We start from the raw sequence: 23,717 nt of genomic DNA on the forward strand, positions 1-23,717 counted from the left end.
AAGCTCAATTATTATGAGAATCCAAACCTCCTTCTGACTGTGCATTCTCTAAACTCTTTGTCCAGAGAAAGATTTTATTACCAAAATTTGACATATTTAATCTGTAATCACATTCTCTCTGCATTTTGTCTCTTTCATTACATGTTAACTGATAAATCAACAGGTACTCTTCACAGATTTTCCCATGAAGGATGAGATGGTCTGTAGATAAACCATTCTAACATTTACACAACTGCAGTGGATTAGAACTTCTGTTTCTGGAAGAGCTCCTTCAGCTGTTGTTCACTTGTTGCTTCCTTCTGCTGCATCAGCTCCCTGGCTCCTTTGGTCACTCCCCAGCCATCTGGCTTTGACATTGAAGGACAATATGGCCTGCCTGAAGCAGGCTTCAGGTTCTCCCAGTATTCTTTTCTTGCCCTAAAGAATGAAAAGGAAATTTAGGGTTTTTTTCTGGCACTTCACTATACTAAAGGAAATGTGGCTTAAATCACCATTGCAAAGGATCATCTAACTTGCACAGACTGACCTTCTATTTAGATACAGAAGTATGAATGAAAGCATGCAATGAAATTCCGCATGCTTAAAACGTGTCTTTTCATCCTTGAAAGGAACACTGTAGCCCACTTACCATTAGGAGCCATTTTACAGCGGTCTGTGAGTTTTTGATCTTAACTTTCATGAATTACTTTCACATTAATTCAGACCAAATCTTCATTTTAAAGAGAGATGAGAATTTCTGGAGATCTCCTACTGTCCCTTTACCCCTTTCCCTGCTCCCAGATCAGATTTAATTCTTCAAAATTAACACATAGAACGTTTACAGAGATATTTAGACCTCCGTATCAGTTAAGCCAGTCTGCTGCATGTTCTAATATAAGCCTTTGCCAGGAGTATGTTGGTGTGCTGTCCAGTTCAGATATACATACCTTGCTCTGACCCACGGTTTGGTATGCATGCTCAGGCTTTCGCCCCAGCTACCATGTTTCTCAGAAGCTTCTGGCAAAAATCCTCTTTCAGGTGCCAGCTCCTCAGCTATTGCTCGGACATGATATGGCTCAAATCCACAGCAACCTCCAATGTAACGAATTCCTAAGTCATAGGCCTTTCTTGCATATTTTTGAATATCCCATCTGGTTACAATTCTTGGCTCCAGACCTGCAAAGACATTCATATCTTAAGTTTCCACCATGCTCCATTCAGCACATTTTTTGGTAAGAAATCACATTGTTGAGATACTTGCACACTCTTTGCAAAACTGGTTGTAGATGTACACGTTTGAACTGTCTGAGCTAGAATTAATGATGCAAACTTTCAGAAGTCTAGCTTTTAGATTCTGATATGCTCTGCTGAGCTATGCTTGCTGTAAGCTTTTTTGGCCTTCCAAAACAGCACCTAATACCTTCTGAGACTGATCAGGTCATATGGCTGCCATTCTGCCAGAGTTCTTAGCTGGAGTATTGGAGTACTTTCAATGTTATGCCCCCATTTCCAAAGAGTTCCTAATAAACAATCAATATCCAGGAAATCTGATTACAGCACTCTAATCTGTGAAAGGAGAAGGTATCAGCCTACCTGCAACAGGAAAAAGCCTGCTCATTATTCCTCAGGAATGCTTCCTACACTTTTTTCCATGATCAGCTAGGGGCAGCCAGTTGTTTCACTGACAGCTGGGACCCGTAGCCCATTCTTTACTTAGTTATAATTCCAGCCATAAGCACCTTGCTGCCTCAAACCACTTGTTCCTTGTGGAAAGTTCTGTGTGTAGATTAGTTAGGATTCAATCTTAATTTTGAACCCTTCACCCTGTTGCAGGTTGTGATGAACAGAGTGAAGGGATAACAGAGCTGAGAGGAAGGACTTGTGGAAGAAAAAGAATAGAAAGTGAAAAGAAGAAGGAAAAGCACACCTCAAAGGGAAGGAGGCACAAGAGTGACAGAACTGGAAAGAAAAGACATGGGACTGAAGAAGAAACTTTAAGGAATAAAAATACAGGAACAAAGGAATAAAAATCCTCCCACTTCTTTACGCACATCTGCAGGAGATGAACCAGCATGGTTATCAGGCGAGTGCAGCATGATGTCTATGCACTAAACACTCTGCTGGGCAAAGAACCCATGGTGAGGTAGTAAGGCTCCAGCAACACAGCAGAGAGGTAGGATTCTTCTCCATATGTCCTTTCCCAAAAATACCTCCCAAAAATACCTAACATGCAAGAAGGTGATTCAAAGCAGATCCACCTAAGTCCACCTAAGTCCAATGGGTAGTTAAGAGACAGGTTCAGAAAATAAAAAGCAGAAGGAAAAAAATTACATGTTCTTAAACAGAAAATTATTGGTCTCAGAGGGAAAGACTGGACAAAGGAAAAGTAGATGGTCTAATATCAGAAGGAAAACCAGATGAAGCCATCTTAGAAAGCTGTTTAAATAAAAGTAAGCTTGTGTACAGTCCTACAGATGTGAGAGAAAGCATCAGAAGCACAAAGTCATTATTTCCTTGTCTCTCATATATCATTAAAAAGCTAATGCAAAATTGATACAAAATGATCAACAGTAAGAATGCAGAATCTTGCACTCAATTTATACCAGCATAAGCAACAAAACTCCAGGGGAACAGTACAGACTGTTTCCCTGTCTTCTCCATCACCCACTGTGTCACAATGCATGGGACCTGATGAGATGCATCTGCGGGTCATGAGGGAACTGGCAGATGAAGTTGCTAAGCCACTATCCATCATATTTGAGAAGTCATGGCAGACTGGTGAAGCTCCCAGTGACTGGAAAAGGGGAAATATAACTCCCATTTTTAAAAAGGGAAAAAAGGAGGACCCAGGGAACTACAGGCCAGTCAGTCTCACCTCTGTGCCCAGCAAGATCATGGAGCAGATCCTCCTGGAAACTATGCTAAGGCACATGGAAAACAGAGAGTGATTGGTGACAGCCAACATGGCTTCACTAAGGGCAAATTGTTCCTGACAAATTTGGTGGCCTTCTACAATGGGGTTACAGCATTGGTGGATAATGGAAGCGTGACTGACATTATCTACCTGGACTTGTGCAAAGCATTTGATACTGTCACACACAACATCCTTGTCTCTAAAATGGAGAGACCTGGATTTGATGGGTGGACCACTCAATGGATAAGGAATTGGCTAGACAGTTGCACTCAGAGTTGCGGTCAATGGCTTGATGTCTGGGTGGAGAGGGGACCAGTGGTGTCCCTCAGCGGTCCATACTGGGACCAGAATTATTTGACATCTTTGTTGGGGACATGGACAGTGGTATCAAGTGCACCCTCAGCAAGTTTGCAGATGACACCAAGCTGAGTGGTGTGGTTGATATTCTAGAGGGAAGCAATACCATTCAGGGGGACCTTGACAAGCTAGAGAGGTGGGCCCGTGCAAATCTCATGAAGTTACAAGACCAAGTACAAGGTCCTGCACCTGGGTTGGGGCAATCCCAAACATGGATACAGGCTGGGCAATGAGTGGATTGAGAGCAGCCCTGTGGAGAAGGACTTGGGGGTACTGGTGGATGAAAAACTGAATACGAGCTGGCAATGTGTGCTTGCAGCCCACAAAGCCAATTGTACCCTGGGCTGCATCAAAGGAAGTGTAGCCAGCAGGTCGAGGGGGGTGATTCTGCCCCTCTGCTCCACTCTGGTGAGACCCCACCCGGAGTACTGCATCCAGCTCTGGAGCCCTCAGCACAAGAAGGACATGGACCTGTTGGAGCGGGTCCAGAGGAGTGCCACAAAGATGATTAGGGGGCTGGAGCACCTCCTCTATGAGGAAAGGCTGAGAGAGCTGGGGTTGCTTAGCCTAGAGAAGAGGAGGCTCTGGGGAGACCTTATAGCAGCTCCTAGATTTATCCCCTCCATATATCTACTCCTGAGATGATTTGGTATGCTTTGACTGGGACATTTCTTTCTAAAACATTGTCCTTGCTTAATTAGTGACATTTCAGAGCAATTGCAGTAACACAGAAGGGAAAACACAAAAAAATAGGAAAAGTTCTACAGACAAATAAATACTGCTGGCATCTAGATGCTGGAGTTTGCCAATACAACATAGTCAACGCTCTTCTAGAAACTGAGATCTTGTTGGCCTGTACAGAGGTTATGTACACTTCAAATACCTAAATACCTCTCTATGCCTGTTGCCTTCCACAAAAAACAGAGTTAACTGGGTCAGTGTAACAATGATTTACCAAACTGCTTATCTGCTGTCAAGTGATCAGTTGCTCCTTCTGGGTATTGAAAACATTCACAGAACCAGCCTTCTCCAATTGATTCATGAAATTTCTGAAAGCCGAGATCTCATACTGATTGCTTATAACATACAAGCAAGAACCAAAACAAACCAGTGAATCCTTCAATTCACTTGATTACTTACTGCATCTATTCTATTTTTTTTTGCTTGCAATCAGAGGAGTTATATGAAGGAATGAATAGGATAAATGAGTTCCTAACACTGTTAAACATCTCAGAATATTTTCAGAACTCAGACATGTTATTATCATTTAATGAATGCCTCAGGCTCATGCTTTATTCTCTTTCCTTCGTTTATGTAAAGAGAGGTATTTTAAAAAAAAATATTCCTGAAAATTACATCTACCTCTCAAATTTTTTGTTACAAATTCAAGTTTCAAGTGTTTTAATACCTTATTTTACAATCTGATCTTGAAAAGAAGAGTATATGATGCCTGAAAATGAAAGCATTTTTCTAAGCAATTTTAAAAAATTTATGCTGATTTTGTCCTCTTACCTTAAAGGGATGTGATCTTCTATGTCCCAGGTGGAAATAAGCCCTAAATACACAAGCCTTAATACGCATGAAGTGGCTGAATCTTTCAGTCTCTGTAGAATTTCTCCTGAGCGTACATGTGATAAATACATCTCCAAACTGCTAATCCATTTTTTAGCAACATCAAAGAACATATTCCCTCTTCTGGTTTCTCTCTAATCTCACCTATATTAGACAGTTACACTTGCAAGACTGAACCATTATGAGTGCAATAATCATGCACATATATCCAGTTCTGCATATGGATTGTACATTAAATCCCTATGCAGGTAAACGTTATAGGGCTTGTGGGATAGATGTCACAACCCAGAATGCTGGGGAGCTACAATGCAAAGGCATTTAAGTCTGGGGGTTTTTTAGTTTATTTGCTCTTGTTCATTTCTTTGGACTGTTTACAGCTGTCCTGAACAAGGTTCTATAGCACAAGGAAAAACTATGTTTTTTTTAACTGAGTTAGGTTGTGGCACTTTAACTGTTTTCATCATAATTTCACTTTCAGTCATGTGCTGTAATACTACTGAAATACTCCCACTGTGTGAATGATCTTTAATCCAATATTAGACTACAATCCCCCTAGGGAAAACACCAGACAGGATAATTGCGACTGATCTTATTGTATACAAGGATACATTGCAGCTTCACCTTTACTAAAAGCTGGGGAAAAAAAGGAACAGGCAATTTAAAAAAAAAAAAAAAAAAAAAGATAGCCTTGTCTCACCAAAGGGAAATTCTGGAAGATCAATAAAACCCTGCTTTCCACAATCAGGTGTATGGAAAGCAAGTGGCTGGGAGATCAGATGGGCTTTCAGTTTAGCAGCCTGCAAGCCCTCTTTCATCAGTTTCACGGTTTCCAGGGAAGTATCTGGATCAAAATGGCAGTTGACTCCAACAATAGAAGCACCTAGGAGGAGGAAAATAACTTCAAGTCACACCTTCCCAGGAAGTGGGAGGTAAAAGTTCTTAGCCACACCACTCCAGAAGCAGCACAGTCCATCTTTACACCAGCATTATGAAAACAAGGCAGTTGGATCATTCCATTTACATCTCAGTTGCATTCCTCTTTACCTTCCTCATGATGAATCACATCTCCCGCCCTCATACAGTTGCTTTTCTTATCAGTGCTTAATCAATGAAGACTGATTATGTACAGCCACATATGCAAATAGCTACCAGGTTCCTAACACAGGTTTGGCCTTTGGATTTCAACTGTAACTCCAAAGGAAAATAGTAGTTCAGAACAGATAGAATAAACCCCTGTACTATCATTCATCATGCCCCTGATTAATTTCTTCTGCCCTTCCCCTTGTCCTGCAGAAAACACAGCCTTTGACAAGCAAAAAGATTAATTTTTTCATCCTCTTTTTCTCTCACCCTGTATTTGAACTATGCTCCATATATTTCTAAAAACATGAGCAGAGAATCAAAGGTGGCTTTCGATTCTGCTTATGTGTCATAATTGTGAGCCCAGATTTTGGGGTTGGCTCTGTAACCAAATTTGAGTAGGTTTAGGATTCTGCTCTATTCCGTACCAGCTGCCTGTGGCTATTGCTCCCAATACCTTCCTAGTTAACAAGGATTTCATAGCTGCATTTTCCTATGTTTTTTACAAGACCGCTCTAGTAAAGTACACATAAAAACTTTTCTACAGGGTCAAACCTTTTATCAGATATAACTGGGAAGCTACCTACTTGAGATATACATCCATTTATCTCAATACTTAAGGATTTTATTTTGTTCCATGCTTTCAAAGGGCATATTAAAATAGATTCTTACCGGCCTTTACCAGTTGGACAGCACATTGTCCAGGGGGCACACCATGCATGTCTCCTTGTGGACCAATGCACATCGTAGCTGCAACTGGCTTTCCAGATTCTTTTAGAACTTCAACTGCCCAGACAGCCTCTTCAACATGTTCAAAATACTAAAAGAAATTAAAACAGGACTACTTTCGTTTCTTGGAGATGAAGCATAAACACATTAATCCAGACCCCAAATTCACCAGGAATACAATGACTTGATTCTTTTCTGATTTACACTGACAGAATTCAACTGAGTTCACTGACCACACAGTTAAAAAAGGATTTTAAAAAAATCAGTAAGTAAAACTAAATAAAAAATCATGATACTGTTGTTTCAAGAATAAGAATGCCCATACAGGAGGTTAATCAGGGATTTATTCCTAAAGAACTATTTTCATCTAGAAAAGGCATATTAGGTTGATTGCTTACAGTATATGGGAGGAAATAGGAACTAGTTAAGATCACATTAATCTATCCTCTTTGTACCAGTACAGAATTTGACTTAACTGGGGTAGAAATTTAGGTTTCAAGGTCCTATTCTCAGATGCTTGCAGATGCTGCTGTGCATTTAGAAAAATGCCTAATACTACTGGAATAAAAGCATAACAGAAAATTTTAAAGTAGGAAGCAACATATACTTGCACTCCCTAAAGTAGACTAGACATCTTAAAGTTAACACTGTGCCGGTTGAAGGCAGGTACTTTTTTTACAGATTTACCTCTGCAATTAGGAAGTCCACATTCTTCTTCATAAAGACATCTAGTTGCTTTCGAAAGGCTGCTTTAACCTCTGCTTTATCCTTGCAGCTTAAGTACGATGGTGTTTGACTGACTCCTCCAGCCACTAAAGCATCGCCTTCATTAGCCACTTCTCTTGCAATGTCACAAGCAGCTTCATTCACTTTCTGGCACTGTGTGAATACAGATTACATCAATTTTACCTGGTCAGAGATATGCGTGTAATTTCAGAGCACAAAAAGGACAAAAAGAGTCAAAAGCCATAATGGCTTCTTCATATTCTTTTATAATTTAAATGGATTTTTTAATAATATTGATTAAAAAGATCATCATATTTCAAAAACAGTAACAAAAAAACCCCACATTTCTTGCCACCTCCAAGTTATTGTATTATCAAATATTATGAAAACATATTACTTGTAATACATCTTACACAAATAGCCTATAAGAAGCAAATATTTGGTGTGAAATGGAATTTTCTTTGCCTCTTAGAAAATGAGTTAGTTGCACTTAATTATATGCTTTTATTCTGACAGTTTGTAGTGGAAAACAAAACGTAGTAATTTCAATGGATTTTTTTAAGTGTATTTTAGTATTTTGAGCATATTCAAAATTTAAGATGTAGTATTCATATAGCGTTATTTAAGGAACTTTTAAAAAGATATCATTAATTATCTGATGTTAAAGTTACCAATTTAAGAATAGTAACTGGAAACTTATCACTGTATATGATTAATTAATCACCTAGACTGAAAGACATATTCCCTCTATATCCAAATCAGGATGACTAGAACAGCTTGTGAAAAAGAGGTTAAGCTGGGAAAAAAAAAGATTTTGGGAAAAGAATCATTATTTGGGATAGAAAACAAGTACTGATTAGAGCAGGCTTCTCCACAGCCCTGGGACTACTTAGAATCTACATACGTTTCTCTCAGCTGAAGTTTTCCACAGCTGCCCCAAAAGGCACACAGCTGATTTTTAAGGGTATTGCTGACAGATTTTCTTCCATTTGCACTTGTGCTCAGGTACATGTTTGGGAACTCCGTGAGGTGGAGCCATAAACCAGTTAAAGCCTGGAGGAACCTGCTTCTAGAACTGGCAGCAAATCAACCTTGAAAGCTTTCCTGCAATGCATTCCCAATACCAGGCGCTCTCCCAGCGCTTCTTGAAATTTTGCATGGCAGCAAGAGTTGCAGCATGGCTTGTTCCAGAGGCAATGTGTTTCTGGGACTACCACTTCAGACATTTCTATGTTGCATCTATTGAATGTAGAGGTACAGCATTTCAGATAAATTTGGTCATATGACATTTTGGTATGACCTCTTAGTTAAGCCTCAAGTGTTTCCCTAGTGTCCAGATTGTTCTAATTTCTGACTTGGGATATCTTCAAAGATACAAAGATATTCCCTCCTCCCTGGCCCCTGGAGAATCTTCTCTGTTTTGCAGAGGTTGAAATAGACAACAAGACCAAAGCAGAAAGGATCAGAGCAAACGCTGAATGGCAAACCTTCTAGTCTCAAAGGAACTATCCAGAAATGTTTGTGCCAGAAGTCCCAGTGGAGCTAGGGCCTGCATCTAGTGAAAACACTCAACATTCTACAACTCCTTTGTTTAGCGGGTAAGAAAACACCAACATGGTACTTCTGTTGCTGTAACAGATCACCCTTATACATGAGAAGGGGAATATTGACCACAGTGGACACCTTGAATTTTTTAGTTGTTACTTTATTGAAGGCATGGTTCTAAAAACCATTCCATTCTCACTAGCCAGTCATTATTGTCTAGGAAATCTTTGCCATTTTTGCAGTTGATTTGCTTCTCTGGATGTTAAAGCATTTCTTTTTTTCACCTGATTTTGCACCCTGTGCACTTAGTCCTGCCTATACTCTTCACATCAAAACTCCAGTGAACTAATCTCCTCAGATGGGAAAAATACAATGTGGGCATCCTCCTTCCTCTCTTCATCCTTGCCCCATTTTGTTATATTTTTCTGTCCTTTGACCTTGTCTGTCTTGCTATTCCAAACTCTGAAATGGCATCATATCACTCTTTGGTCCTTAAATATAGCCAAAACTGTTATGACAAGCTGTGAAAGTACTCTATAATCTTTCTACTATGCATTTTGAAATTAACCCATTTATTTCATATCTCCATCAAAACAGAGTTTTACTCACACTTATTTTCTCAGCTACATAATTGCCCCTGTTCTCTAGTTTGTCCTCACTGGCATAAAAGCTGAATGTCTGCAGAACATTGGATCCAGCTCTGAGGAATTCCCGGTGAAGCTGACGAACTGCAAAGAATTAAGAGACACAAAGAAGAGATGTTTGGTACAGTTATTACTTAATTTTGTTATCCCAAAATTAAATGTTTATTGAAGTAATGTTACTGTAAAATAAGTGATACTGTGTTTAGAAGAGCCATTATGAGAGAGTAGAAGCAGTACCCCAGTCTGTGTAGAATTCCTTTCTTCTCACTCTCAGAACATTAGGGAGAAAACTTTCTCCTTAGTTATTCTCTGCTAAGAATGACTCAAGATTTCTATTTAGTTTATCAGTAGACTAAGTTTTGCATGCCACCTTGCCTATCTTCTACTTTCTGCAATCCTTCAGACCACTGAATTTTACTTTATAGAACTGCACAGTGGTTTAGGAAGGGAAAGCAGACATCTGACAAAAGAACAGGAAAGTGTAACAAGGAATCCCAAAGCATAACAAGGAATTCCTTGGAGCTGGATCCAATGTTCTGCAGACCTTCACCTTTTATGCCAGTGAGGACAAACTAGAGAACAGAGGCAATTATGTAGCTGAGAAAATAAGTGTGAGTAAAACTCTATTTTATGGACATATTAAATAAATGGCTTCATTTCAAAAAGATCTTCAAATGAAAAAGCCGTATTTTCTTCGCTTCTAGACTATGAAGAAGAAAACAGAAGAAACTACCGTGGCAAGAAATTAAGGGACAAAATTATATTTATAAGGAAGAATACAGTGTTCTATTACATCCTTTATGTCATATTTTCTAGTTTTCTGCCCCTACAGAACTCTTAGCTGAATCTGGTCAGCCAAAACCAAAGCTCTATTTTGCTAAATAGACCCCTAATTAAAAGAGTATTTATTGCTCCAGAAAAGTGACTTGCAACACAGACTTAATTCTTCTCATAAGTCAGCACATGACGATTTTACTACAGAGCCAACACTTCTTTTGAAGGAAAGGTTGGTATTACTTTTAATGGACAAATTTCCTACATTAGGACTTTGGGAGCAGGCTCTGTAATGGTAGTTCTGCCTTCACCGCTGTGTAGTACACTGCAATCACCACAGCAGGAACAGAACAGGAGCTGTCAATTCATTTTAGATGCATGCCCACAGAACAATAATGATAATAATTTCTAGAATACTACTGATCATGTAAAACAGAATTAAAATGCTCAACAGCTTATAGCAAATACAGGAATAATTTTTCCCTAGATACTGTACACAGGCACAAGAACACTGCAGTTTCTGTGGCAGATACTTGGAAAAGTTTTCCGGAAGTCCTGGTTTATCATACCTCATTGTCAACACACAATCTGTGTCATTAGGAACATATGTGAGCGTGTCACAAGAATAAAATCACTCCCTTCAGCTGCAACAAACACAGCCTTCTATGCCAGAGAAGCTTGAACAGCAGTTTGAGTTGCTAGAGTCAATCTGTGTACACACAAGCACGTCTGCTTCCACTGAAGGAACAGTGTAGTGTCCCTTGCTTTTCTCTACTAGTATGGTATTTAATTTCTAATTACAGCCTTGGGTAACCACAGTGTGATTTAACACAGTGCCTCTTTTCCCAGCAGTCACAAAGGCCTATCCAGGAACATAGATTATAGCAGAGCTAGAGTTCAAAAAGTCTCTGGAATCTGCCTGAAATACCAGGGTCAAATTTCAGTCTTACAACCTTTATGCAGAGTCAAAACATTCCTAGTGCAGGCAGTATTCTTTTTCCCACAGCGTTAAAATAGGCTACCGGTCCCAACTGTGAGGGCTGTCTCTGTATAGTGTTCAGTAGTTTGTTTTTCTATTCTCCCCCATGAGAAATCATTGATGAAAGCTAGTCAAGAAATGGGAAAGGAAAAAAGAATGTACAAATATTTTCCACAAATGGTCTATGACATTTCCATAATAAACCAGTTTTTTTTACTCCCATGGTCAGTGCTCTTTAAATAAGGTTCTTGCATTCCTAGAAGAATGCTTGGGATTTGTGTGAATAAGGATGGTCACACAGGTAGACAAATGCAACATAATCTAACGCATATGAATAAGGACCTTCATATCCCAAACTATCAGGTGTGTGAACAGGAGACTATTGAATGGGTCTACATTTTGAGGGAAAGAATAGCATTATAAGTATCAGCCTGAATCTCATTCAACCCCAGGCAAATCGTTTTTACCAGCAGAATGTACTTTTACTATTATCAAGCCCACAGCAGTCTGCACTATCAAAAACCCAAACCACTTTGTAATTTACTTCTTGTGGGACTTCCAGTATGTTACTGAAGCTGTGTTTTCCTCCACTATTTGAGAAATGGGGATAACAGCCACATATGAGGCTAAACAATTATTAACAATCTGATGCATTTTAGGAGTCAGATATGTAACACAGTTTTCGTTTCAATGCACCACGAGTTGGACATTTAACAAAAGACACAGACTTAAGCTAACAGGAGATGGGGGCAATAAGTGCCCGTGCATATTGCTCACTACAGAGAAATACCTGACCCGGCTCAGAAGAAATATTAGATCCCATTTCTAAACTTGTCAGTCTGGCAAAACTTCTTCTCCCTTGTAATGGAGATAGTGGCCTTGAACTCACTCTTTTTTTTTCCTCCTCCATTCCTTGCTGCATTCTCAGAACCTCCCTCCTTCCTTAGAAAGACAAGAAGGTCTGGTAGGTGTATGGTTTTTACACCAGCTGGCTCGGCCAGTTGCTCTTTCTGTTCTTTACACCTGCTTTCAAAGTAGCATGGCCCTTGAGCACGCAGGAGCAAAAAGCAGTAATGGAGGGGAGGCAGCACACTGCACTAGAAGAAAAAAACACATTTCCAGTGAAGGGTGTATTTATAAATAGCCTATAAGGGGCTTATAAAAATTTTATAACTGTATTACAGACATGAGCAATATGTTCTAGCAATCAGTAACAATTCTTAGAAGGCTGGATTCTAACCTATGACTGCTGATCACTTATTTTAAAAAATCTGTGTGCCAATTTAGCCACTTTAAGCCATCTGCAACTGCTTCTACATAAGACAATGTCTTGCATTTCCCATGGATTGAGACCTGCACTTCCTGAAAGGATGTGGAGAAGGTCAATGGCTTTTGATGTGCAAAATAAGTAAGCAAAGGGGAAATAAAGAGCATGAGATAAGCACTATGGTTTATAAGATGGAATGTGTAGGGGCAGACAAAGGTAGAGGTGGAGAGAAACAGAGAGAGAGGTGATGGGATGTCTTTTGGGGAGATGAGAGTCAGCAAATTAGGCCATCACCCTTTAAACCTTTGCTGGAGCTCTGTGTTATCTAAGGCTGTCTGTGACACTAAGTTAGGTATGCTACACAAAGTTACACTTGAAGGCTGAGAAGGATTAGGGTGAATAAATAGCTAAGGTGTACAAAGCAATGTAATAGAGAGGGCTAAGATCTCTCTCCTTCTTCCTCGTGTATAGAGGAAAAAGACTAATTTGGAAGGGCAAACACTTAGAACAAAGAAATCGGTTTTCCCCAGGGTATTCTGAATTGGGTTGTGGAATTAACTGCACATCATATTATTGGGGCAAATGTTTTCTTGTAATGAAGCATATACAAATAGATAATAGTATCTGCTTTTGCACTATTTATGCTAAACACTATAATCTTTATGCTGGAAGGCAGAGAATGATTACTCGTTTTGTCTCCCTCTAAGGGAGTTACTCCATTAAATGTTTATTGCAATGCTTAGGTTCTTACAAGGTTTATCATTCCCCATTTCACAGTGGATCCAGATACATTAAATACTCCTCTTCCATTCCACTGTTTAATAAGCTGCTATTTTCCTGAAAGAATTAATAAACAAACTATTTTAATTTATAACAATATAAAAGTCCTAGAATGGCTAGAACACAACAAAACAGATAGTTAACTGCAGAATTCTTTTCACAAGATGTTTTAAATGATAAGCTTTGTATCAGCTCAAGGATAGATGAGACAAATCCATGAGAGAGAAATCACTGAATGTTATTAAATACAAAGATAGCATATGTGGGTCAAAAAGTCCCTGGGCTGCAAATTGTTGAAGACTGGAAGAGCATTCTGGAGAGGTATCATATGTTTGCACTACTCATTCTTATTCAGCCAACTGCTTTGGGCCAGTGTTAAGAGCAAGAAAAAGGTGTAAGAGGAGCATTTGGTCTGTAGATTCTTAGGCTATTCTTAACAGTGTAATTCTACAGTGTCAAAGAACACTTCTATTTAAAAAGCTACTACAAGTTCCTATATATTTATTATTTATCCAAGCATGTTTACATTCACTACAGGATTACCATTTCCCAGTAAAACTGACCTGCTTCTGGGTGTTCTACCGTTGCTTCAGGAGTCCAAGGCCCAGCTTTTACATATCCCCTCTTTTCAAGAGCAAAGACAAATCCTCCATCTCCAATCACAATTTCTCCAGCGTCTAAGCGCTCTAGAATACCCTGAAGAAAGCAGGAAGAAAGGTTAACAATTACAGTTCTTCAGTTTTGTGGGCTTCCTTTGTCTTTGTTGCCATTTCCTGTATTTGCAAAGCAGACAAATATTTGCAGGCTACCAGAAACATCTTTGCCATAATAATAAAAAGTAATCAATTACCTTCTTGAAATTCTCTTTAAAGAATGGTAGATGGTCTGTTTTGCAACATAAGACTTTAATATGTGCATATATATTATGTAAGAATTTTCATTAGTCAGTTTTATTCTATTCCAGAGATATAGTCCCCAGAACTAGAAGTCAATGGTCCAATTCCATTCCTATGAAAGTAAAACACCATCTTAAATTCTCCTGTAAAATATAGGAGAACCTTCTTAAAATGAAACACTAGCATCACTGACCTCTTTATTAGCTCATTTGCTCTTTAGCTGTGAATGCCATCTTGACAGCACCTTTGTACAAGTAGCTTCTAACGCAAGATGGCACAACAAACATCACAGAAAAGTAAGCATGTAACATTTTCCTACCAAGTATGATACATCTCAAAATGCTGGCCTCCATTTTCTGACAGACTTTTTACTGGCCTGGGTTTGCTTACCTAGACTTACAAAATGAAAGAAAATCCTGCTTGTTCTGCACAGCCTTGAAATGTTTTAAGATGCCAAATTACAAACCTTATAGCACCCTGTGATTACCCTGGCTTCTGCCTTGAACTCCATGCTACCGCAAGGAAAATTGTAATTATTTTTTTTGTAAAATTGAAAAACATGAGAACTACATATATTGGTTGCACCTAATATATCTTATTTTTTGTATTCCTTTCATTATTTCTGCAATTGGATTACAGCCATAATTCTGTTTACTTTAAAAAGTGGATGAATGCAAACTCATTACATTAACAAAGGTAGTGGGTACAGAAAAAGAATTAATCAAAGATAAGACTTAAATTTCCCTCCATAGTTATCTTTTCTTGATGGCATATTAGCATTTCAGTAGATGAAATTTGAGGGAGTAGGAAAAAGAAAAGCCTTGTGGACATACGAGTGTGGTTTTCGTGCTGAGAGGAAGGGTTTCTTAACAATTAGCCTCCAACCTTTAGTAGATTATCTTTCTTGATAATTTCTCCTCCATTAATTCAATTATCTCACACCATACATCCAGGAAAGTCAAACACTTGTGATATCTCAGCACTGCCCTTTAGGTGGGATGAGAGTATGGCTTTCCAACAAGAAGGCGCACTGTGCCAACTATGCCAGTTCCAGTACCAAACAGAGTAGTGTAAGGCTACTTGGAGGCTACAAAGCCTGGCTGAGAGGGTTGGCATTTTTGGCTCAGGCACTGACATGGCAGCAAGGTGACGGGACGTCTCTGTACAGTGCTGCTGTGCAGATACATGAGTTTGGCCAAGTGTTGGCTTGCCAATCTCTGCATCACATTCCATTGCACATTGCGGACTTGCCATAATACTGATCTGATTGACTTCATTAAAGTATGCAAGCTTTTATCTGTATTTCAGCAGGACCAGGGCAAAACTGAATCTGCGATACTTAATCTCCAAAACTCAGTAATTTTCAACGAGTCTACCAGTCACGCCTGTCTACTAGAGCAATTCTGTTCTAAGTGTAAATGTCAGGAGACTTTGTAAAGATTGTGTTTGCAATTAACTAATTTGCAGTTGTAACACAATGCCTCAAATGGGGCCAGAGAAAGGCACCCAAGAGATCACTGGTTGAGTCCCTATTTTCTCTGCCTGCCAAGGAATCTTTTATAGATGGATCCTGCTTCAGAAGTTTAATATGCAGAGAACAGGAGCAAGGAGGAAAAAAAATCATTAATATACAAGCAGCCTCGGTCATTGATTGTTAACTGAACATTAAGTAATAGATACATGTTGACATCATATATAGATACTATATTTAAATGCACTACAACTAACAGATTTTCTTTTAAGTCACTTTTAGGATTTAACAGCAGTTTTCCTTCACAGTTCTAGCTTTTTAAAACTGCAATTTGAAATAATCTTCACTTTTGACACACAAAAGCAACATAAGCCATGACTGAGTAGACCATGGCGTCTTAATACATAATATATTGTGATATATTAAATGTAGCATCGGGGCATCTAATAGCAGGTGACATAACTACAAAGCACAAAGTACTTAATACAAACTTACTATGTCAGTTCAGAGTGCAAAAATGTTATTTCCCTTTTAAGCCAAACTATTACAGGTTTGATATCATCTCTTCACACCATTTTTGCTTTATCTATACTGCATAAAACACCATTGGTTCAACCAGCATATAGCTAGCATAAGTTCAGCATCAACTTTGTTTTATTCTACCCTGGAGACCTACAGCTGTGTGCCCATGCCCAACCCACATCAAAATTGTACTGTCACGTGATCCAGTAGTACACAGGTCTGGTGTTAAGTAACAAGAAATAGTATCTGTAAAGAGCTAACCAAGGCTTTTTTGAGCCATCTTTTCACTGCTTTACTTTTGCTACTGTGAACGAGGTTGCACTACATAGTCCATATGTCTATCCATGGAAAGAGTGAAAGTGTCTGTATGAAGGTATTCCCTCAACCAGCTTTAAGAATGCAACTGAACCATTTAAGTGAAAAGCCTGCTTGGTCTACCTGTATCCTACCTTTCCATCAGTGGAGAGAACAGAGCATCTCAAAACAGCTATTCAGATGTTAAGTGAGCCCTCAAGAGAAGCTTATGTCTGTCCATCGCCTGTAAGGGGAACTTAGGGCAATTGCCTTCAGCTAGGTGCCTAAAGTCAGGTGGCATGACTACATGCCAAAAAATAAAAAGCAGGAGAAATACCTCCCCACCTTCTTCCTTTGTAATGGATTATCTGAAGAGCCTAGAGCTCATAGACTTCTTCCCATATCCTTCTGTTCTCTTACTCCAGACTTACATGCTACACATAAATACGTAAAACCAGTTCTGCCTAAGAAGTATCCCATTAATGGTAAGTGTCCTTCTGAACGCAAGACAGACTATGTGATTCCACTGACCTTCACAAGCAGTAGTGCAGGGTAGCCGTACTAGTGTATGTCAGAGCATTTGATTTAGACATTGCTCATGTGTTTGCCTTAATGGCCAGAATGGCTGATGCCTGGATAACTTTTTGTACTGGCGTATTTCTTTAGCTAACTGACGGTGCAAAGGGCACGCGTACATTGGAGACTGTGCTCATATTACAAACACTGTTGGTATTCAGTCATATAAATCCAGGGAAGAGCAATTTAGGGCTTTTAAATAGAGTTGGCAGGATGGTGGAAACAGAAATCCCACCCAATGACAGTTTATGCTTAAAATATTTACAATTTTAATGTGTTGCAAGCACTGCATGTCAAGTATTACTAAGCAAAATGGTTTTGAACTTTGGTGGCTCCAGTCTATGCATTCAGAGAAATCAAAATTCTGTGAGATGTTAGAGCATTAAGTTCAATCTAATCTCTCTCATAACTGCGTCCACACGTCGTTAGCGGCTCGATGCTGAATAGGTACAGTTATTATTACGGCTTTACTTTAGCTTTTCACAATAGGACCTTACCTGCAGAAATACCTTACTGGCGGGCTAAGCAGCGCGGCTGGCGGGCTGCGCCCGTTTCGCGGCAGCTCCCCGGGAGGGCCGCCGGGCAGGACCCGGAGCAGGCGGGAGGGAGGGAGGGAGGGGCGGCCGGCGGCGCCACGGCCCGGCCCAGAGCCCCGCCGCTGCCGGGACCCCGCCGCTGCCGGGGGCACCGCTGCCAGCGCCCGCCGCCGCCCCGACGCCGGGCAGCCGAGCGGGACGGGCCCGCGGGGAGCAGCGGGACGGGGCGGAGCGGGGGAGGGAGCCGGGGGGATTACCCTTTTGCCCTGCTTCGTGGTCTTCCCGATCGGCAGCATCTTCCTCGCCCAGGGACGCTGGCTGCCCGGCTCCGGCCCCGCGGCTCGGCACGAAGCACAAGCTGCCCCGGGCGCTCAGCCCGCACTTTTATAGCCCGGGGAGGAGGCGGGCCGCGCCGGGCAGCGCCGCGGGAGCCACCCCCGCCCGGGCCGGCCCCTGACCCCGCCGGCCGCCCTGGCACGGCGCGGGCCGCCCCGCCTGGCCCGAGGGCGGGAGGCGCCCGGTGGCTCCCGCGGTGCCTCCCCCGGGTTGCCCCCGCGGGCAAGGGGCGGGCCGGCGCCCTCCTCCGTGAGGGCTGGCAGAGACGGGACGGGACGGGACGGGAGGGGAGGGGAGGGGAGGGGAGGGGACGCCGTCGGGAGAGGCGCAGAGCCAGCGCTCCCCATCCCTGCTGCCGGCGGGCTGTGTGCGGGATGAGCGCGCTGCTGCGGGCAGCCCTGCGGCGGCTGCGGCCCCCCCGCCGCGGCGGCCGGCCCGACCCCCTCGCCGCGGCTGCCCTGCGGCCCCTCGGCGGCGGTGCGGGCGCGCAGGGGCGGTGAGTGCGGGCCGGGCCGGGCCGGGCCGGGGTGGGGGGCGGCGGGGAGGCGCGGGCAGAGGAGCCGGCGGCGGTCGCGGCTGCCAGCGCGGGGGCTCCGCGCCGCCTGAGGGCCCGGCGCCCGCGGGTGGAGCTGCCCGGCGGGGGCTGCGGGGGAGGGTGGTGCGGGGAACGGGGTCCTGCCGGCCGGCGCGCCCCGACAGCTGCCCGGCGGGGCCAGCGGGCAGCGAAGGGCGCTGCCTTTGGGCAGGGGGGGCCTCTTGCCCCGCGCTGCTGCGCCGAAGACCGGAGCCAGCCGGGGTGAGTGGCTGAGCTGGTGTGGAGGGGTCCCTCCTGTTGCCTCCTGGGCCACAGCGATGAGCGGCAAATGACCGAGCAAACGTAGAATCGTTTAGGTTGGAAAAGCCCTTTCAGGCCATCAAGTCCAGCCATTAACCTAACACTGACATGCGGGTGAGCCGTGTAGTTCACAGGGAAGGTATCCCCCGGATTCTTAACCAGGCTCCTGGGTTTGAAAGAAAAGGTTTGAAAAGCGCTGAAAGTCAGGTGAGGAAGTCTCAAATTCACGGAATTAAAGAAGAACAAGCAAAGCCTCTGTGCTTGACCCCAATTACGACGTGCCTCAGAATTCAGTAGAGGAGCTGGCCTAAGTGTCTCACGTCTGGCTGTTAAACAGCTCACGGTCAACTTGAAAAAATTAATATGTAATCTCAAAAAAGAACACATGCAAGTTGTCGGGTGCACCAAATACAGAAAACGTGTGGTGTCCAGTGCTCCCATTTACTTTACTTTTCATTCATTGCCACATAGTGAATAAGCATGGTGCATACTCCTCCTGCATTTGCGTTTAAAATGTCATACTATTTTGTAAGATCTCTATTCATAATGCATACAACTAATAGCTTTGACTTCTGAGTGGAGGATGGGTGGAAGACTAGTTACACATTAGAAAGCCTTTTGCCAGAGAAGTTGCAAAAACAAGTGTACAAGGAAGGGGGAGATAAAATAAGACTATTGATTAACTGTCCTGAAAGGAGAGAAACTGTGGTTTCACAGTAGTCTGTACTGCTGCTGTACTAAGAGGTCCTACCTTGCCTCACATCCAAAAAAATGTCTTTTTAAAATTTGGATAAATTTCCTGATCTGGCTTGCTGCTTGGCTGTCTGTGGATGGGGCAGTAGAGAGGAGGATCTGATGAGATGGAGGAGAGTGGGGCTGCCTATCACAGCAGTTCTGGTTTGTGGTGGCTTAAAGTGGTTGCGAAAATGCAGCGTGGTGTAGTAGCAGGTGCGAGCCATTGACAAAAAACTGTTTCTATAATGTTTTAACTTCAGCAAAGTAGAAGGTGTCAAAATAGAACAGGAAAATAAACATTAAGTTTCATTGTTCATGAACACAAACACTGATCTAGTCTGCCGACATTTGCTTTAGAAATTTGTTAAGGAGCTTTTCTAAGTAGATGTTTTTTAAAGACTTTCTGTTGCTTATACTACAGCACTTTTGGAAAGTCAGTTTTTGACACTGTCATCTGAGGGGTACCATTTCTCAATGAAAAATCGGGTCTACATATAAAGGTATATTGGACAAATAATAAAGATTGACAGTTGTGAGTGGAAGCAAGCTTGCTTTGTTTTTTTATTACTGCCATTTATGTATATGACCCTTTTAAGCGCATTTACTTGAAAGAAGATGAGTGAACAGGTTAGGTTTTAATTAGGCTCCCAAGCAGGCACTAAGTTATATTGTGATTGGAGCTGTAAACAAAAGAGATGGGCAAAAGTGCAATTGTCTTTTTGTAACTATCAGTAATTTTTTTTTTTTTCACCAGCAAAGAAACACAGTCTCCTTCCTTGGGGAAAGATAGAGCAGATACAGTGATCATCGGAGGTGGTTGCGTCGGTGTGAGTCTAGCCTATCACTTGGCTAAGGCTGGCTTGAAGGATGTTGTTCTGCTAGAAAAATCTGAGCTCACTGCAGGATCTACTTGGCATGCAGTAAGAAATGTTTTGTTAATCTCTCAGATGAACAGCGGTTTCTGTATCTAATGGTGGTGGAACGGTCATTACCTTTATATTCCCTGGCTTTCCAGAGAGTAACTATCTTAGTTATTTTATAGGTACAAACTTTAGCACTGAGTTCTTTATAGGTTTGCTGTATGAGTCTTGAGAAGTTGGTTCAGCTATCCATACTACGCTTTTCTCATTTGTAAAAAATGGGACAAATACTATATTTTGAATACTGGAAAGTAACTGTTAGTATCATTATACATTTTTAGCAGTTAACTGGATTTAGACTTTAAACTTTAGTTTAACTTAGACTTTTTCAATTTAAGGTTTTATTTTGAAGGTAGTCTAATTTATACTACAGACTGTATCACTGGGAGTGGTTGTACTGTCCTGCATAAACCAGAAATATGAAATTCAGCATTATTGTATGTGTAATTACTTTTTATATACATGCCACCCTGAAAAAGAAGTAATCAAGAAGCAGTATCAGTGTCCAGTTCTCAGAGAACAGCACTGCCCCAGAAACTGATTCTTAGCAGAGACAAGACCTTTCTTTCCTGCCCTTGCTGACATTACACAAAATCTTGGAGGACCAAGGCTAACAACTGTACACTGTGGGGGTTTTTAAGGCTTAATGTTTGTCTGTACTCTTAAGGAAAAGAATTAAAGAGACATATATGTAATAACAACAGGGTGGGGACACCTCCTATAATAGTGTTAATCCCATGGACATACTGGTGCACAACAGGTATGCATGTAATTACGTATTTTCTATGTCAATGCTTGGAGTAGGTAGTGTAACAAAATGAAATAAAGCTTGCCACAATAATAGATGCTTGTTCCATTCATTTCCAGCTATGCCCAGCTGAAATTGGGAAAATGTTATCCCTGTGTGTAGCAATACAAAAAGAGTAAAAAACCAACATTTTGCTGTCTCTAGAACTACTCTATTAATACAATAGAGCATTTATGCAATACTTAAAACTATAGTATCTGAGTGCCTTTCTGGAACAAGTTGAGGAGGATGACTCAGATGGATTATATTTCATTTGTATTCTCATACTTCTCCCAGGGGAGGAAGTCTGAAGTTTGAAATACTTCATCTTGGTGCAGATGTTTTGTTCGTATGGGGCCTTATGAGAGAACAATAGTAAAAAATGGAATTAAAAAAAAAATCACTGGCTGAAATGTATAAGTAGGTTTATACTTCATTTTACTTGCTTTTCAACAAACACACTGTATGGAGTTAGGAAAAACACAATTCAATAACTGTCTCTTTTAGAAGGAAAGCAGTTTAGTGAACAGAGCAACACCACGTATAGTGTCAGATCATACATCTTGTGTATGGAATCATAACTATGAAATGCTCAAAGAAATACTGTGACTTAAGTATATGAGTGAGGCACAGTGAATTCGATTTACCCAATGCATATACAGAACAATAAGTATGTAAAAAATAGTAAAAATCCCCTCATTGAATAAGAAACCAGAATCATGAATGGGGGGGATTTACTAAATGTTTCCTTTGTTCTTGTTGTTATACTCACTCACTGTAGGTTATTGCTCATAACTATGTAAAAGCAATCTCTCCCTCAGTATTTTCGCCCCCACTTCTTGTGAATGCAGTGGTGGAGCACCGAGTGAGGAGCTCTGTTTCAAAAGCAGGGAGAGACCTGGAGCACAACAGAGAAAATGCCTGCACTGGGCTATTGAGAGGGCTGGTTTGTGGCACCTGCTGCAACAGAATTTGATGTGATTAACACAGCAAGACACCTGGTTATGGAACAGGTTAAAAATGGATAACTGTTAGGTAAACTACATGTATACCATCTCTTTTCATTGAACTCAGTATTAGAGTGCTATGTCTGAAGATGAAAAAGTTGATGTTGTTTCAGATGAGGAGAAAGATAAAACTGTGTCTGTGAATTCTTTGTTATGCTATGCACTGTGCATTTATCAGTGGTTTCCTCACAGTGATACAATACTAGATGCAGATGAAAATCACACATATTAGCACATGAAATGGCACATAGTATATTGCCTGCAGCCCCAAATGTTAAAACTCTGGTTCAGATGTTGCTGTACTATACCACTTTTTCCCTCTTTCACAGTCCAGTAGGTCCTGCCAGAGCTCAGGATCATGTTTCATAGGGATCATATTCCTGCTAGTGTTGCTGCCAAAACTTTCTTCCACTTCTCAGGTCTGAGATAGATTTGGCTGACTTACATTTTATTTAAATTAAAACAGCACAGAAAGTATGCACATATTTCTATTATCAGTAATAAGAACACAGAAATAACAGAGCAAGTGCTGCTTATTTTAACACCTATCTAACCATGACAAAATAGTCATTATTATATGTGTGTAAATTAGGTCAGGACTTAGGCTTTAAGAACTCTTGAAGTTGTACTATTCTGCAGGTCAGATCATTTGCAATCTCACTGAAGCCCGATGGACTGAACAAGGGGTATATAACTCACTCAGCAAATACATTTTTTGTGTTACTTTTTTAAAAGGTGGTTTCTAAAAAAATGTTTAACATACCATTCCGTTATGTGATACTTTTTCTTGCAACATGCTGTTGATTTTGCTGCTGATAGTTAATATAAGCACAGCACAAGACAAATAAAAACTTGTCACTACTTGGTCAAACTTGCAAGAAGAGAGAGTATAGGTGATAAGAGTGTTAATGCCGTTTTCCTCCAGGATGCTAATTTAATAAATGGAGTTAGTATAAAATCTGAAACAGATTGGAATAGAACAAAACTGGTACATGAACATTTCAGCAAAGAAAAATTTCAGCTATAAAAATGCCTTAAAATCGCTGTGTCAATTGTCATGGCAAAGTGGCCATTCTTAAAATTATTTTCCCAGATCACGTTCACCTACAATAACAAAATCTCCATGTTACAAAAACAGAGCAAAACCTAGAGTAAATCTCCTTCAAATACAAGAATGGTCCACCCTGAAACTTATACTGGGAGGCTACCTGGGCCAGGCAGGGAGCTCATGACTGAGTTCCAGAGCAAAACTCTGGTATACAGCAGGTGGAAGCAGGAAAGGGCTATGAAGGGGTAATTTAGAAAAATTGCCTGGGCATGTAAAGGCGATGTTAGGAAAGCCAAAGCTCAACTAGAGTTAGGACTTGTAAGGAACATTAAAGGCAACAAGAAGAGCTTCTACTGCTGCATTAGTACTAAAAGGCTGTGCAAGGAAAATGCAGGACTGTTGCAGAAT

At 41.1% G+C, this 23,717-nt stretch overlaps 2 protein-coding genes across 2 annotated transcripts in view; one reads left to right on the forward strand and one right to left on the reverse strand.

The window, feature by feature from the left end:
* Positions 1–242: 242 nt before the first annotated feature.
* On the reverse strand, positions 243–17,937 carry LOC104037008 (betaine--homocysteine S-methyltransferase 1). Its single transcript, XM_075726780.1, has 8 exons — positions 17,899–17,937; positions 13,910–14,042; positions 9,512–9,630; positions 7,319–7,510; positions 6,575–6,722; positions 5,520–5,702; positions 927–1,155; positions 243–417 (listed from the first exon to the last, which is right to left on the reverse strand). Exons 1-8 carry the CDS (start codon positions 17,935–17,937, stop codon positions 243–245), a joined length of 1,218 nt encoding a protein of 405 aa, XP_075582895.1.
* Positions 17,938–18,351: 414 nt separating this feature from the next.
* DMGDH (dimethylglycine dehydrogenase) overlaps positions 18,352–23,717 on the forward strand; it is a 45,507-nt gene continuing 40,141 nt past the window's right edge. The window contains exons 1-2 of the mRNA XM_075726850.1: positions 18,352–18,473; positions 20,302–20,467. Of these exons, the coding sequence (XP_075582965.1) occupies positions 18,352–18,473; positions 20,302–20,467 (288 nt within the window). The remainder of the gene's footprint in view (positions 18,474–20,301; positions 20,468–23,717) is intronic.

The sequence above is a fragment of the Pelecanus crispus genome, chromosome Z, assembly GCF_030463565.1.
Source record: "Pelecanus crispus isolate bPelCri1 chromosome Z, bPelCri1.pri, whole genome shotgun sequence".
NCBI classification, from domain to species: domain Eukaryota; kingdom Metazoa; phylum Chordata; class Aves; order Pelecaniformes; family Pelecanidae; genus Pelecanus; species Pelecanus crispus.

Bases quoted from the DNA above. Each gene is read 5' to 3' on its own strand.
- LOC104037008 (XM_075726780.1), bottom strand. From the start codon at position 17,937: ATGCTGCCGATCGGGAAGACCACGAAGCAGGGCAAAAGG. The intron at 9,631-13,909 runs GTCAGTTTTACT...AATTCTTTGCAG, and splicing joins GGTAGAACACCCAGAAGCAG to TTCGTCAGCTTCACCGGGAA. The intron at 1,156-5,519 runs GTGAGACAAGGC...ATGTCTTTGCAG, and splicing joins TCTTCCAGAATTTCCCTTTG to GTCTGGAGCCAAGAATTGTA.